The 15,580-nt window shown below is 29.5% G+C and overlaps 2 protein-coding genes across 3 annotated transcripts; one reads left to right on the forward strand and one right to left on the reverse strand.

Annotated features, from left to right (window-relative positions):
- The first annotated feature begins 2,267 nt into the window (after positions 1 to 2,267).
- Positions 2,268 to 5,550, forward strand: LOC132910309 (tether containing UBX domain for GLUT4). 2 transcript variants are annotated; one of them, XM_060965903.1, is made up of 8 exons: positions 2,268 to 2,722; positions 2,783 to 2,857; positions 2,935 to 3,184; positions 3,821 to 3,923; positions 4,020 to 4,240; positions 4,322 to 4,679; positions 4,994 to 5,159; positions 5,243 to 5,550. In XM_060965903.1, exons 3-8 carry the CDS (start codon positions 3,008 to 3,010, stop codon positions 5,379 to 5,381), a joined length of 1,164 nt encoding a protein of 387 aa, XP_060821886.1. In that variant the 5' UTR covers positions 2,268 to 2,722; positions 2,783 to 2,857; positions 2,935 to 3,007; the 3' UTR covers positions 5,382 to 5,550. The 2 variants fall into 2 exon arrangements, with proteins under 2 accessions (XP_060821886.1, XP_060821885.1); XM_060965902.1 differs by having other exon boundaries at positions 2,802 to 2,857.
- LOC132910300 (protein ecdysoneless) lies at positions 5,360 to 8,306 on the reverse strand. The gene is made up of 5 exons (XM_060965879.1): positions 7,727 to 8,306; positions 7,138 to 7,631; positions 6,565 to 7,063; positions 6,292 to 6,490; positions 5,360 to 6,216 (listed from the first exon to the last, which is right to left on the reverse strand). The coding sequence occupies exons 1-5, from the start codon at positions 7,980 to 7,982 to the stop codon at positions 5,796 to 5,798; spliced, it is 1,869 nt and encodes a 622-aa protein (XP_060821862.1). The 5' UTR covers positions 7,983 to 8,306; the 3' UTR covers positions 5,360 to 5,795.
- Positions 8,307 to 15,580: the final 7,274 nt, after the last annotated feature.

The raw sequence follows: 15,580 nt of genomic DNA on the forward strand, positions 1-15,580 counted from the left end.
TTTGTCCAGCACTGTACGTAAGTAAAAATATAATTTTAAAAAGTCAAAAATAAAAAATTCCTCTTTAGTTTACCTAGTTTAGTACCTAGATACATTGTCTCAGCGATATCTGACACTGGATCATGTTACAGCACTCGACCGCGGCGGTCCGTTGAGCTTCTCAGTACATCAGGGGAACCTAACCCCTTCGTAATAGTGACGACTGCACGAATTGTGCACGACGAACGACTGTGCAATTATACAAAAAATCTTTTCGAACAATTATATAATGTTTCCTGAATTCGGTAAATAGAAGCAAGATATAACGATTTTGCGTCTGGGAATTACAGTTTGAAGTCCAGGAATCCATTGGTTCAAAAATTGTGCATTGATAAAGTTTGGTATTTTTTATTAAATTAGTCGACTTATTCCGCATTATTCTTTTTGTCTTATACATTGTTCGTCTTTGTTGATACTATGAGAGTGACTGGATATTGTCTTATGGAGATAGAAAAGCAAAACTAATATTAGTTGAGCAACGTATATAGTATTTATTTAAAATGTTATTTGACAAATCCAATCATATATCGATAATAAAGCAAGATTCCGTTGTTCTCAATACAGTATGTGTTTAAATAAATAATAAAATTTACCGTTTAAATGGCTATCACGATAAAGTAAGCTATGCAATAGGTCAAAAGTACCAAACTTTAAAAACTAATGGATTTCTAGATTAAAGATTTCTATATGTCGTTTTTATTCTTCTCTGATGAGTACTATCAGGAAATACCACAAAAGTATTTATAATATTTTACAACAATAAATGACCTCATAAACCAGGGTACTGAGGAAAAACATTAGAATTCCATGCAAAGGTGAGAAAATATTCATGTCAGTACAATTGACATGCCAATTAACAAGGATTATTTTTATATCTAAATAAAAAAATATTAAAATTATTGCTTCATTCCACTAATCCGTAATCGTTTGAAAGGGAATCTTCCCTTTTTCTCTCTAAAAAAAATATATTAAACAATTAATTTCTCTCTCTTAGGTAACTTATAATTAGTTTCATTATTGTGCGATTTTGTCATTCTCATACTTGTCTATCTCAAATAGAAAAGTAGATATGAACTTTTCCGTAGAACCGTACAATTAAATAGATTCTTGTAGTGTAGAACTCAATACGTTCTTGCCTATGTGCAACCAAACAGGGCAGATCCCTAACTTTAAGCTTAAATACATAGATTCTTGTATATACTAAACTCCGACCAAACAGTGCAGATCCTTAATTTTATAGTTCTTATATATAATTATATATAGTTTATATATATATTAACTATATATAAACTGAACTATGTTAATATATATATATATATTTTAATTATATATTAACTATATTAAACTGAAAACTATGGGCGAGAACACTCTCATTTCTACTCTGGTAATATAGAGTCACGTAGCCCTGCAAACGCCATCTCTTGACAACAAGAGAGAACACAAACATAAACAGAACATAAGTCACTACATACGTATAAGGTTTGAACTGCTGGATTCCTAAAACCACAACTTGCATTTTTAGATCTTACGCATTGAAAATCATTACATTGCAATAGAGAACGGCAATAATTTTATGTCCACTAAACCGAAGTTCAGTCAAAAATTCTGTTACTTATTTAACTGTTTAGGTTCTGAGTACTTCTATTGGACACAATCTATTTAAAAATTTTGTAAATTATGTATTGCAACAAAATCCTCTCGATAATCATTCCCATCAATATTATAGATATATTAAAATAAGATTGTCATATTGCCAAAGGAAGTATCGATAATTCAGCAAGTATATGAACTATATTTAATAAACTAGTTTTATTTAAGGTTTGAAGAAATTTTGTTATGAAAATTATTGATTATACATTCTACTCTTACTATGCAGAAGATATTAACAGTTTCACAATTTATTAAAAAATGAATTATCAATATTTAGATAGTTAAATTAACATTTTATGATAAAATTTTTCATACCCATAGATTTTAACTTTTAACCATTTATAATTGCAAACAAATTAAAGTGAGATGTGAATTTTGAATTTCTCGAAATTTTACGCATTTATGTTCGAACTAATAACTAATACGACCCCAAATTGTCACATGACCATCTTCCCCGCTTCCTGGAGGTAATCCTCCCCTCCTTCCCTCGTCAAAAGTAAAGGTTTATGCTCGGCATTATCACGGTTGTATACATCATGATCGTGGGTTAGGCTGTGCAAAATTGTATATCATAGATTTTTAAAAGAGAAATGAATAACTAACTATAAGATGTTATATAATTTATGCAAGTTTCTATAAAAAATATTTTTACTTAACAAAATATTTGATGCTTGGCTTTTTTATAAAAAGATATGCAAATGTATCGTTATACCATTTAACTTGCCATTTTTAATATTTAAATATAGAACATTAAGGAACATCTATAGCATTCAACATTCTTTTTGACATTAAATATATAGGTATAAATATAAAGAGTATTTGTATTCTTCTATCTTATTGTGTCGTTAGTTACATGTACTGTGATCTGCTTTGATGCCTTATGTTGTATTTAAAATTTTTATTATTAATGTATGATTAGAGCGATTAACACAAACAATTAACAATTATGGCTACAAATAAAAACGTCATAGTACTTGTGCCAAACGGTCGTCGACAAAATGTTGGAGTTTCTCCAAATACGACAATACTACAAGTAAGCAGTAAAAATATTAAAAAATTATTTTGATAAATATTTCGTTATGTTAATGTTAAGTAAAATATTTTTCCCATAGATACTGGAAGAGGTGTGTCAAAAGCATGGATACAATGTAGATTCTTATGACCTTAAGTAGGTATTATCATAAAAAGAAGTCATTGTATATTATAAAAATATATACTTTAATTGAATATATTTCATTTTTACAGACACTTTAATCATATATTAGACCCCAATGCTATATTACGATTTGCTGGATTATCAAATAATGCACAATTAGAAATGGTACCTTGTACAAAAATACGTTCTATTTCCAATGTCACAATAGGTATACAGTTAGAAAATGGGGAAAGATTAATGAATGAATTTACACCTAATGTAACATTAGCTGAAATTTTAAAACATATAAATTTTAATGAAGATTTGGAAAAAATTATTTTAATTTACATGCATCGTGAGGTATGAGTATATCATTTTATTGTTAATATTATTATTTTAATAATAAATTTTATGTTAAACAGTAATTAGAAATGTTTCTACATATATATATATTGTCTATTTAAATTTATTTTTATGTTACAATGATCTTTACATATTAAGAAGCACATTGATTTTAATGTTAGTGAACTTTGTTATTGTATTTACAATTATTTAAATAAGCAATTCATGTATATATATCAACTTTTCTCAAATAGTTTATTGTTTTGTAAGGACTCAGATTTAGATTTAGAATTTATTGAATTTGTTGCTTATAATAGGAGTTCTACATAAAATTAGCATTTTTTCTATTACTTAATAAAAAATCTAATCTACTACTAAATATATATTTTATTAAAACCTTTGTGGATTTATTCATTTTTTGTGTACATCATGAAAAAGAAAATTAAATAAATTGTACATCTATATAAATTTTTTAATATGTAATCCATAGCATTTTACTTTATTGTTTATGCTCTATAATATTAAATGTGTAATAATATTACAGATAATATTGTAGGATATCAGAGTCTATTAAGAAGTTTTATGTAATTATGAAATTGAGATAAAATTTAAGATATATAAAATCCGTTTTATATTATGCTATGATTTTTACAGATTTCTGGATTAGAAGCTTTAAAAAATACTACTCTGAAGTCATTGGGACTCGTCAATGGTAAAGCTGTATTACGATTAATACAAAAACGACCTCAAAGCATAGGTAATATTACTTTGACAACATCGAAAACAGTTAAGATTGCTGAAAACTTCAATATACATAAATGATATTCTGGAAATGAATATTCATTAATTGCAGATACTAACGAAACATCAGAATGTATGATTTCTACAGGAAAGCAAACACAAAAATTAAGAGAATTAAAAACATGTTCTCAGAACGAAGAGAGAAAAATAATGAAAAGAGAATATGAAAATAATATAATACCATCCACTAGTACAGATAACTATAGTGGAAACCAAATTTTATTGCAGCCATGCAACAAACATGAAACAGATGATTTAAATAATATAGAATTTGTAAGATCCATGTATATTAAAATTTGAGTACTTGTTGTGTAAAGCATACAACCTCTCTCTTTCTCTCTTTTCTTATTGCAGTTAGGTGAAAGAAATGCTTTGGTATTCGATCAAACTACAATTCAACGAAAATTTAGAGATGAATTACCAGATGATTTTTATGATCTAACAGTTGATGATGCAAAAATATTATTAAGAGATGCTAAACGTTATAGAAAAGAATTAGAAGAAGCACCTCTCCTAACAAATATTCAACGACAATCCAATGAAGAAAAGCGAATATTAAATCAATTAAATAAATATCATTATACAATTATCCGTATACAATTTCCAGATCAATTTGTTCTGCAGGGTTTATTTCAACCAATGGAAACTGTTCAAGCAATCAAAGATTTTATAAAATGCTATTTGATTGATGCAAATAGTGACTTCATAATTTGTGAGTAAACGCAATATTTCAAAAACATATAAATATATCTTTTTATTACATATTTTTATATATTTTTTATTATATAAAAATTAAAAAAGAAGAAATTTTTAGAAAAGCCTTAGACTTAACTTAATATTTTACAAAAAAATTTTGTTTATGAATTCAGAAGAACTTAGTTCACAGTAATGTTTAAATTCATCTTGTAATATAATTAGCTAATAAGTACAATAATCTTATTATAGATTTACATTATGTAACATATTATACATCCCGAAAGTATACGTTTATTATAGTTAGTAATACATATTTTTCTTATTGAATAGTTACTACGCCACCAAAACGTAGTTTGAATCCTAATTCTCGCTTAGTTAATGAAAATTTAGTTCCTTGTGCTATTGTTTATTATTCTGGGTCATCAGCTCTTAAATTGGATGTAAAAGAAAAGTTTACAGATCCTAAGAAAGTTGAACTGCAAGTAGCTAATGTTAGGTAAGTGACGTTTATAAGTACTGACTTCCTGTCATAATTCTACATGTATAAATATTGTTTAATGTACTACATTATTGTTTTAGGAAATCAATGCTAAATAAAGATGAGAATATAAATAATGATACAAATAGTAGATCGACATTTAATACACCAACAAATAATGAATCCGTAATTGAAAAAGGAAGTAAAATTCCAAAGTGGTTAAATCCATCATTTAAATAACGAATAACCTTTGTTATAACTGGCAGACTTCGGAATATTTTAGAGTAAAGTATAATGATATTTTAATATGTACATACATGTACACACATAGATATATACATTCATGTATTTCATTTAATATTGTAATTAAACATACGTTTGTATAATAAAGACTGAAAAAAATGAAAAATCAAGTATAAAATGTAAATATTTTATAACAGTTGAAAAAATATTTAAAAAATTGTGAGTTTGTAACACTACATCTATGTATAAAGTTACTTTCTTGTTTGTCAACGATAAACGTGCTATTGATCTTAAATTTCATCTGCTTTCAAAATAATAAATACATATTTTGCATAAAATGGCTAGCAGGAATTTCAATCTATTAACAATCATTAACATGTTTAAATAAATATTAATACTTAGATAAAATTATTAACTTTGTAAATCAGGAGGTACTGTAGTGGGTGATTGTAATTGTAAATGCAGAAGTTGTCGAGCAGGTCTACCTATTATATTTCCAGTTGGACCTGAACCACCTGCTTCTTCTGTAATACTTTTTAACAAATTATCTTCTATAACATCAGAGCTTTTATTTGTCTCAGAGTCTTCATCTTTTTCTATTTGAGACTGTATTTCTGAATTTAACAATCGCATATATTTGTCCATTTCATTTCTTTTATCTTCATCATCTTCACCCAAGGATCCCTCTGAACTTCCTTCAAATTCTCCTTCATTTCCTGGAACAGCTAAATCTAATATTCCTCGTAATGTACTATCAAATAAGTCTGCATCGAATTCAACTTTTCCATTGTCCTCTGGATCATACATTACATCAACTTCTGTTGAAAGATCTCTGAAAACAAAGAAATATATAGATTACACATATACACTTTGTCATATTATTAAAATTTTAACAAGTGTAACATACTCTAAAAATTGTACACCATCAATATCACTATTTTGATTTAAGAACATCTGTACTTTTTCTTTAAGACTTAATGATTCTTGTTTATGTTTCTTGCTTTTAGTAGTTCCCCACTTTTCGTTCAAAAATGTTTCTAACTGTATTGGATCTACATTTAACCAACTATCACTATCTGCAGGACTTAATGCAGCTTCATCTTGTGCTATATATTAAGTATAATATGAAGTAATAATTAAATACTGAGTAATAAATGGAATATTAATTTAAAAAAATTACCATGTAATTCAACATCATTGGATTGTATGTTTTCCCATGCTTCTAAAACCTTTTCAGCATCACTTTTATTAATGTCGGTAATAGAATTATATAGATTAAAGTATTTGAAGTAATAATCTTTTGCTGCAGTCAACAGTTTTTCATATTCTTCGCTACCTTTTAAAAGATTTTTAAAATAGCCATTAACTTCTAAACGACTTAAATATGTATTTAAAACATCTTCATTTGCTTTTAATTTCTCAGAATTATTAACTGATATTTTTTCTCTTCTTCTAAGTTCTTCATTTGCACGAGCAATTAACATTTCTAAACCACATGCTATTTTAATCCCAAGTACGTGAGCATTATACTTTGAATAAGTTATTGGGGGTATATTCCAGCCTGTCCTTGGGTCTCCTGTATATCGACAATGATTTGCCATTGCATACAAACATTTAGTCATTTTTACATTAACCATAATACGTTGTTCAGGAGGAAAATATTTCATAGCACGACAAACCTACAATACATAAAAATTTATGAAATAAGCCAAATTATAGTTGTACACAAGTTTATATAATGTTAAACTTTTACTTTTCTTTCAAGTGGATCAGAGTGGCAAATTGTTCGAATAATTAATGCAATCAGTCTTGGTTCTTGTCGAAGTATTGAAACTGCTTTCTCAGGTAAAAAGACTCGAGCCTTGTGATGTCTTTTTTCAATCTCATTAGGATAAATATTAATTCGTCTTTTTAAGACATCTTGTACTTTCTCCGAAGCTCTGTAAAAATATGGTTTCTCCCAAAGATTATTTAACAAATCCAACAATGTTTTATGTTTTTCGCGAATAATGTGCAATTCACCATTATATACAAATACATGGTTTTCACATGTTTCAGGATTAGCCCATGGGGGCAAAACATTTGCAGCTTCAATTAAAAGAAATTCACCGTCAGAATCTATAACTTTAGCAATTAATCCATTAAAAGCCTGGGTAAGTTTAAATATCAGAAAGACCACAAACCATTCATCACTTATATCTTCATCAAAACGTAAGCGTATATAAATGTGAGGCAATATATTACATTCTGCAAGAATGAAAAGTAACGATATACATTTATTATAATCATGTACTTTTATTATAATAATCATATATTTTAAATAAGTTATTAAAACGTTTTACCTCCTACAGTTGTAGAATTTTCAATAAGCTTTTCCAATAATAATGCTTCTTTTGTTCTAGGATGAAAAATTAAATTATCATTATGCCAAATATAACCTTCAATATATGGTGCTATTACTTCATTGAATTTTGTAATTTCTTGTAAGAGAATTTCCTCTGTTATAGTTATTGAAGGTTTTGTATAACAAATTTTTGGGTAAAGGAAACATTCAAGCACATCATCTTCTTTAACTTTAGGTATTTTTGTATAAGCCATGGTTATGGTTTCATCTGTTACGTTATCACGTGAACTTGCTGTTAGTATAATTGTGTAAAGTTGGTTTCAACGATTTTATTCATAAAGATACATATAAAGATGAAGTACACGAGTCATATGTTATGAAGTAAGTGAATGCGATATAAGAATAGAAACAGTACGTTGCATAGAAGCTCCTCCAATTCTTGTCTAATCAGGCATGCACACTGTCGCCATTCATTGATCGGTGTTTCATTTTGTACTTCACTTCCTACTCGTCCACCAGAGGACCATCGGTATGACTTCATGCAAGAATTTCTCGCAAGTGCCCCATCTTGAAACACTTCTTATAAACACATATATACGTATATATACGTGTATGTATATGTATGCATGTAAGTTTAAACGTTCTATCTTACCCTAATGTCTAAGGCGGTATATCTCCTTAATTTTAAGGAGATATTCGAAGATGATTCATCTCAGGTTCTTTACTCTCATAATGACACATTATTATTACAGAACTATAAGTAATTCATTACGATTAAGTAATATTAAAATATAATACAGATAAATGTAAAGTCGTCGATATCAAATAACAAAAGATATGATTTACAAGTAATGTTTTCACTCAAGAAGTAGTTCCTGTGATGTGGTTCTTTCATCGGAGACACTAATCTTGAGAAATTGTCAAAAAATATATTTTCAGATTTAAGTTCATAAGAGAGTATAGGTCTAGCGCAAAGCTCAGTGGTGAAACGGGTATACTGATCTATAAATTCTTCTTCAACTTCCAATATACATATTGTACATCCCATATAGCAGTCGTATCAAATTTATAATAATTAAAATTAAAGCACAGAAGATAATAATTTCTTTATTATATCTATATATGCATCTTTAAAGCAGAATTTAATGAACAGCTGGATTTTTTATTTTCAAAATTAAACTTTCAGATTTTAACACTTTGACAGCTGTTATCGCGTAAACATAATTTCGCAAATATAATCTGAACATGATAGCGTTAATACTTTCTATTTATTTGCGGGAAACCATAATGCTAAACGTACACCCGGGGCAACAATATTAATAACAACCGTGGAAAAGATCCTTTATAGATGGATTTTGGATAGATAAATTCAATATAGAATCCAACTGTGTAATTGATCTCAACTTTCTTACCAAAAATCTAACTCCGTTATAGATTTAGTGATAGTTGATATTTCAATCAAAGATACTAGTCAAGTTCTTATAGGACTTATTCTTCTTAATAAATCAGTTTACTATGATTTTAATAAATGTGGCTTGTAACTATATCGAAAATATCTTTTATGAAATTTCCCTTATTTAATACTAAACAACCATAAGTTATCGGTTCCCGAAATTGACTCATACCTAGGAGAAATCAATAAACACATCCGTGATGTTATTGAAATTTCTATCCCAAAGATTATTAATGAAGCATATAATTCTATAGATAAATATGTAATTTCTAAAATAAAAACATATTCGTAAGGATCATATATCAGAGGATCAGAATCATTCTAGTCACCTTTTACCGATCTGTAATCGTTGCCTACATATCTTCACAAAAATAATCAAAAAATTTAACAAATCAATCAACTCCTATTGGTACAGCAGAATAATAGATATAAGTACTAGTAACCCCGAGAAAATATTCCTAGAGATGCGCTCGTCACCTTTGGCAAAGGAACATAACCTTCTTATTAAGCGCAGCAACCGTGATTTACAAATCAGTTCAGACCACATGATTCTAAATTCAGTTGTAAGATTCCGATATTCATGACTAGCATAGTAACTGCCCCACTCCAATCGATTAATTCCCAGGCATACCAGTTGCCTGATAAACCATATGTGTAAAAGCACCATGGAAATCAATAAAAAGTTTCAATTGTCATTCAACATTCGATCAAGTGTGTAATTATTACCTTCTTGCTCCTTGCTATCCTGCAAATAAACTTATTACAAAGTTATAAATTTTGATGTTTTCGTTTGCTGTTTTAAACTCTTCGTGACATACTTTAATCCTGGCTATTTATATAGATAACAGAATTGTAGTGGAAGAAAATTCAAGAGAAATCAAAATATTATGGAAAAAATTGACTCATGAGTTTGAAATGAATATTGAAAAACCAATCAGCTTTCTGAGTATGGAGATCCAGAAAACAGGGAAAAGAAATAAGACGTACAAAAGAACTACACGGAGAAGGTATTGAAACTTACGGAATGCAAAATGCAAAACTAGCGACTACGCCGATGCAGGTGAATGAATCATTATACCTGACAATAAGATAGGATTTTTCAATTTTCTGGAAGCAATAGGGAGTCTCCTATATTTGGCCAACAAAATACAATACGATATGAATTATGCCATAGATTTCAATAGTAGACGTACGGAGAAATCACTGAATGGAGACATAACGAATGCTAAAAGAACGCTTAGGTGTTCGCAGGGTACAAAGAAAAAATATATATTACTTATATATTTATGATTTCCTGTGCTGCACATTATACAGGGGATCCGGAGACGGGGAAAAGTACGTTCAGATATGTAATAAAATTCTGTGAGGGCTCCATAAGTCGATGCTCGAGGAAGCAGTCGGTAGTAGCGTTGCCTAGTACGGAGGCCAAGTTTATAGCTATAGCAGACTGCCGCATGGAGCTACTTCATATAAAATATATAGTTGAGGAAGCCAAGCTGGTGATAAAGTTACATGTTGATAATCAAAATGCAATGTAGATAGCGAAAAATGGAATATAGAATGTATAGAAATGCTCGGCATATACATGTATGTACAAAATGCATGATATTTTGACCAGTTTTCGCATAGCTCGGTAGTTTCGGACCGATTCGGGGTATTCTCTCTCTTTTTCTCCTTCTCTCTCTTTCTCTTTTTCTCTCTCTCTCTCTCTCTCTCTCTCTTTCTCTCTCTCTTCTTCTCATTAGCTCAATCAAATTAGTTCCCAAAACACCCACAATCGGGGAAGTTGTAAGTGGTAATTTTTTCACAAAATAGTTCAGAAGGTCATTAAAAATGAAATATGCTTTTATTATTTTTATTTTGTCTACCTTTTGATTTCGATGATTTTTGGATATGTGTAGAAGTCCATATTTTGGGCAACTTTTTCATATACATAGAATGAGTGGACTCGCTTGGTTTTCGAGATATTCGTGAAAAAACTACCGGTACCGCTATAGTGGGTTCTGCCTATAGTTGTGTGTGTAATAGCGCATAGTTAGTATTGGTTACCAGTCGCCGGCAGCTTATCTTCTGCATACTAACGACGGTTGGGTGAACATAAAGGTCCCCTGCATAATTACATATGTGAGATTGCAAGAAATGTCCATTATAATTCAATTAAAAGTGAATATCATCAATATGTTGGATTTAAAATTAGTTTAGATTTTTCAATCCTTACGTGTCGGCAACTCTTACGTGTTGTGAATTATTTTTGTTGAATTAAAAACTGTACCAGTTGGTTATAATTATTACATAAATTTAGAATTCATACAATTTCATTATGGTTACATTCCTTAACTGTTTTACAACTTTAATACAGATAGACAATAATTGACAAATTCGGAGATGTAGACAAGCAAAGAATCAAATTTTTTATGCTACGGCCAGATTTATACTGAAGTATAATATTCTTACAGCCTCTCGTATGCAGTTGTGAATAAGATTTTCGTAGCTATTTATTTAGATTCGCAAATTATGGTATAAAAATAAACAGATCGATGGCTGATGGGTGTAAACATATCACTAAATGGCAGACAAAGCAGTGAACGTGTCGGCTATATTTGCAACTGTGTTACACGTCATCACATAGATACACATATATGAGCGGGATTCAGTTCTTTTTTACGAATATGTCAGAAATATGTAGGACCGAGCGGCGTTTACACGCATCTAGAGGAAAAAATTGTTGTTTTGAAAAATTGTCCTTGATGACATATTCAGAAATCATCGAAATTGGTGATGAAGACGAACTTCTAATTACCAAAAACTAATCACGTCAAATTATGTTCCCCTTGAAACCATTCAATTTTTATCAGAAACATTTTTCATTAAAGTTGTTATTTATGCAGTAATCTAAATGGTTCTAATTACGTACACCGTATATTTGATCTTTTTCTTTTTATTAAATCTTCATAAAATTATTGATGCTTTATGGTTTATATTACATTCACAACTATTATGATTATATGGATAAATAAAGCTCGTTTTAGCGAGATTGTGTTTACATAAAGTATAAAAAAGATCTTAGAAATTGATAAAATTTTCTTTGTTATGTTGTAGTAGAAAATATAAGTTGATAAATTCATTTTTAGTTGATGTATAATTGAACTTACGTAATGAAAATTTAACTGCTGTCATCAAATTGTTAAATATCCTAAAACGCAATGTAATACATGCGTATTACATATATCGTTTCTAGTTTAACGTGTAATCATATATATATATATATATATATATATATATTTACATTTTTAACATTACAGTTTGTAATTTAATTTAAGCCGCTAAAAGCAGTACTTTTATACAATATTGTCTTCTCTTCTTTTTTTTGTCCTGAAAACTTGGTCGCAAAACAGGACAGATTGATAGTCTACTTTTGGTTCCTTTGGGGCTAAGGGAACGCTGCGGATAGGGTGTGGGGAGGGTAAGGGGATGTCATTTAGATTTATTTATAATATTTACAATATTTACACTTATTTTACAAAGAGAGAGATTGAACGCTACTGACGTTTTGCGGTTCTCTCTCTTTTTTTTATGATTTCGATATCCACCAATACTTTTTTATGTTTTTCCTGTGTTTGCTTTTTATGTCTTTTTGCGGGAGAGCCATATTGTATCTCTATTGATCTGTCCATTGAAATTTTCTTCATAAAGTATTGTTTTAATTTCTATTTTTCTTTTTGTGTGGTAAATTATGGGTATATTGTTTTGATCTTGAAAGTAATTTTTTTCATCTAGGTATAAGAACGCTTCTGGGGGGAGGGGGATATTGCCTGCTTTGAGTGTATTATTATGGTATAGTTCATTTGGAAATAGACAATTGAAAATTAAGCTATTTTCTTTTATCTTTGCAGCTTGAGAGAAATGATTTCTTGTGAGTTTTAGGATGTGAAAATCGATGCGGTGTATGGTGGCTAAATCGTAGATTTTTTGTTTTTAACATATTTTTGAAGTCGCTATATTTGGATCTGTATGTACTCAGACAAGCCCTGATGCATTTTCTTTCAAATACCCGGATTTTTTTCATTAACGACATTATGTTATACCAGAGTGGACAACCATAGGTTATGATCGGTCTAATTAGTGTTTGGTAACAGCGGATTTTTACACTGATGTTCAGATGTTTGGAGTAGATAATCTTTTTGTTTTCCAGAACGCTTTGCTTGCTTTGGCAAGTTGAATTTCGATGTGCTTTTTGAAGATTAATTTGTTATCTATATTTACGCTTAAATACTTTACACAATTTTTGTGGAATATGACTTCTCCTTCATTTGTTTTTTCTCTTAATTGAAATTTTTTACAATGTTTTCTTTCTACTGGGACGAATTCACTTAATTTGGGTCTAAACAGTATGGTTTCGCATTTATTTTTAATTTCCATGTATGATAGTAATCGTTGATATTTTCAAAGAGTTCTTGGAACTGCGTTCTTGTTATTTTGGTTTTGCGAACTGTTACGTAGATGATCAAGTCATCGGAGCGTTTATGTGTGGATGTATTAAGATTAAAGAAATTTAGTAAGTTGCTATTGTAAATATTGAAAAGTAGTGGAGAGTTTGCTGTTCCTTGTTGTAAGCCGTTTTCTATAAAAAATTCTTTGCTTGATGTGTGCGAACCATCGGTCGTTACAAAGCATTTATTAATTATCATGTTTCAGACTATTTTGATTAGTTATTTTGGGAAGTTGTTCTTAATTATTTTGTATATAAGGCCTAAGATCCATATTGTGTCGAATGCTTTTACGAGGTCTATTAAGCAGGCGGTTACTCGTTGCTTTGCGTTGAAAGCCCAACAGATGTCCGACGTTAATTTATTTATTGCGTGGAGTGTGGAATGTTTGTGTCAGAAGCCGAATTGATTTTCTGAAATTACGTGATTTTTTGTGCGAAAGGAGACTAGGGGGTTGTTTATGACTAGTTCGAATGCTTTGCTTATGTTGAGTAAGAGACTTATAGGTCGTAGGTTTGTGGGTGAGGAGCCGTCTTTATCTTTTTTTATGATGGCTATTAATTTACCTTTTTTTCATTTTCTGGGAAAGTACGTGTTATTTAGTGCATTATTAAAGCGTGTAACCATGTGTAATCTATCAGATGTGGTAAAAATACCACAGATTTTTACTCATGATGACTTTAGGACACTTGTCCGTAACTTTACTAATTTTATCAGTTGAATTGAATATAATTTCTACACACACCGCTGTAAATCCTAGGGGGTGTAAGAAACACTAATTTTTTATACGATCAATATTTCAGAAAATGGAGCACGAAGTCTATAAGATGCAAGATCTATGCTGTATATTCATCTGTAGTCACATCTATTCTATACGTCGTCTGTGATTACGTCTATTCTATATGTCGTCTGTGGCGCCACTACTATACCGAATCGATAACATCGCATGCGATACGAAAATGGTATGACCAGGTCAGATGATTCTCAAAACGTTGAACTCGTAAAAGCATTGAATGTCATATATCACGTCTATTCTGTACGTTGTCGATGGCATAAGTAACTCTTCAACGCCAGTTTAGGAGTTGGAAATGTAACAGTTGGACGTAACCTGAACAATAGAAACAGATTGTATTTGTGATATTTTAATTATTATATTATACTCTATTTTAATTATTATTATACTATTCTACATTACACCATATCACATTATATTATATTGTATTATACTGTATTATAATTCATTATATCATAAGGTAGTATTTAAGATACCTTATACTATAAACACGAGTAATATGATACACAACACACACCATAGAAACAATTACAGATTAACTATCCAGTGCCACGTTACATATTCCGTAATCATTATAATTTGAGGCAAAATACTTTACCATAATTTATCTGCGCAACAATAAATGTAATAAATATAAAAAATTTACAGTCAGTCTCATTAATATTCCGACACTCCTTAAAACAGAACAACTTTTTTTTAAATTCAACCATGCGACATGTTTCTTTTTTTTTTTTTTTTTTTTGAGAAGTTAGAAGAGTTAGTTTACTAGATAATGTATGAAAAAAGCTTTTTAAAGATACAATTGATCAGAATTATGAAAAAATAGTGAAAGTTACTTCTTACATATTCTTATCTGATCCTGTAATGAAAATTTAAAATATTAAAATATTAAAATTAAATATTAGACGTATCAACGTTTTGTAGATTTATGTCAGTGAAAAGGTACTAATCCTAGTAAACTAATTCTTCCAACTTCTGAAAAAAGTTCGTCGTTTGTTCCAATTTGAAAAAAGTTATTCTATTGTAAAGAGTACCTGAATATTAATGAGAATAACTGTACAGTGTACAGTATATTGTCATCGTCAAAACTACCCGCGTTTCGAGTTACAGCCTCTGGTC

Source organism: Bombus pascuorum, chromosome 9, assembly GCF_905332965.1.
Source record: "Bombus pascuorum chromosome 9, iyBomPasc1.1, whole genome shotgun sequence".
Classification (NCBI taxonomy): domain Eukaryota; kingdom Metazoa; phylum Arthropoda; class Insecta; order Hymenoptera; family Apidae; genus Bombus; species Bombus pascuorum.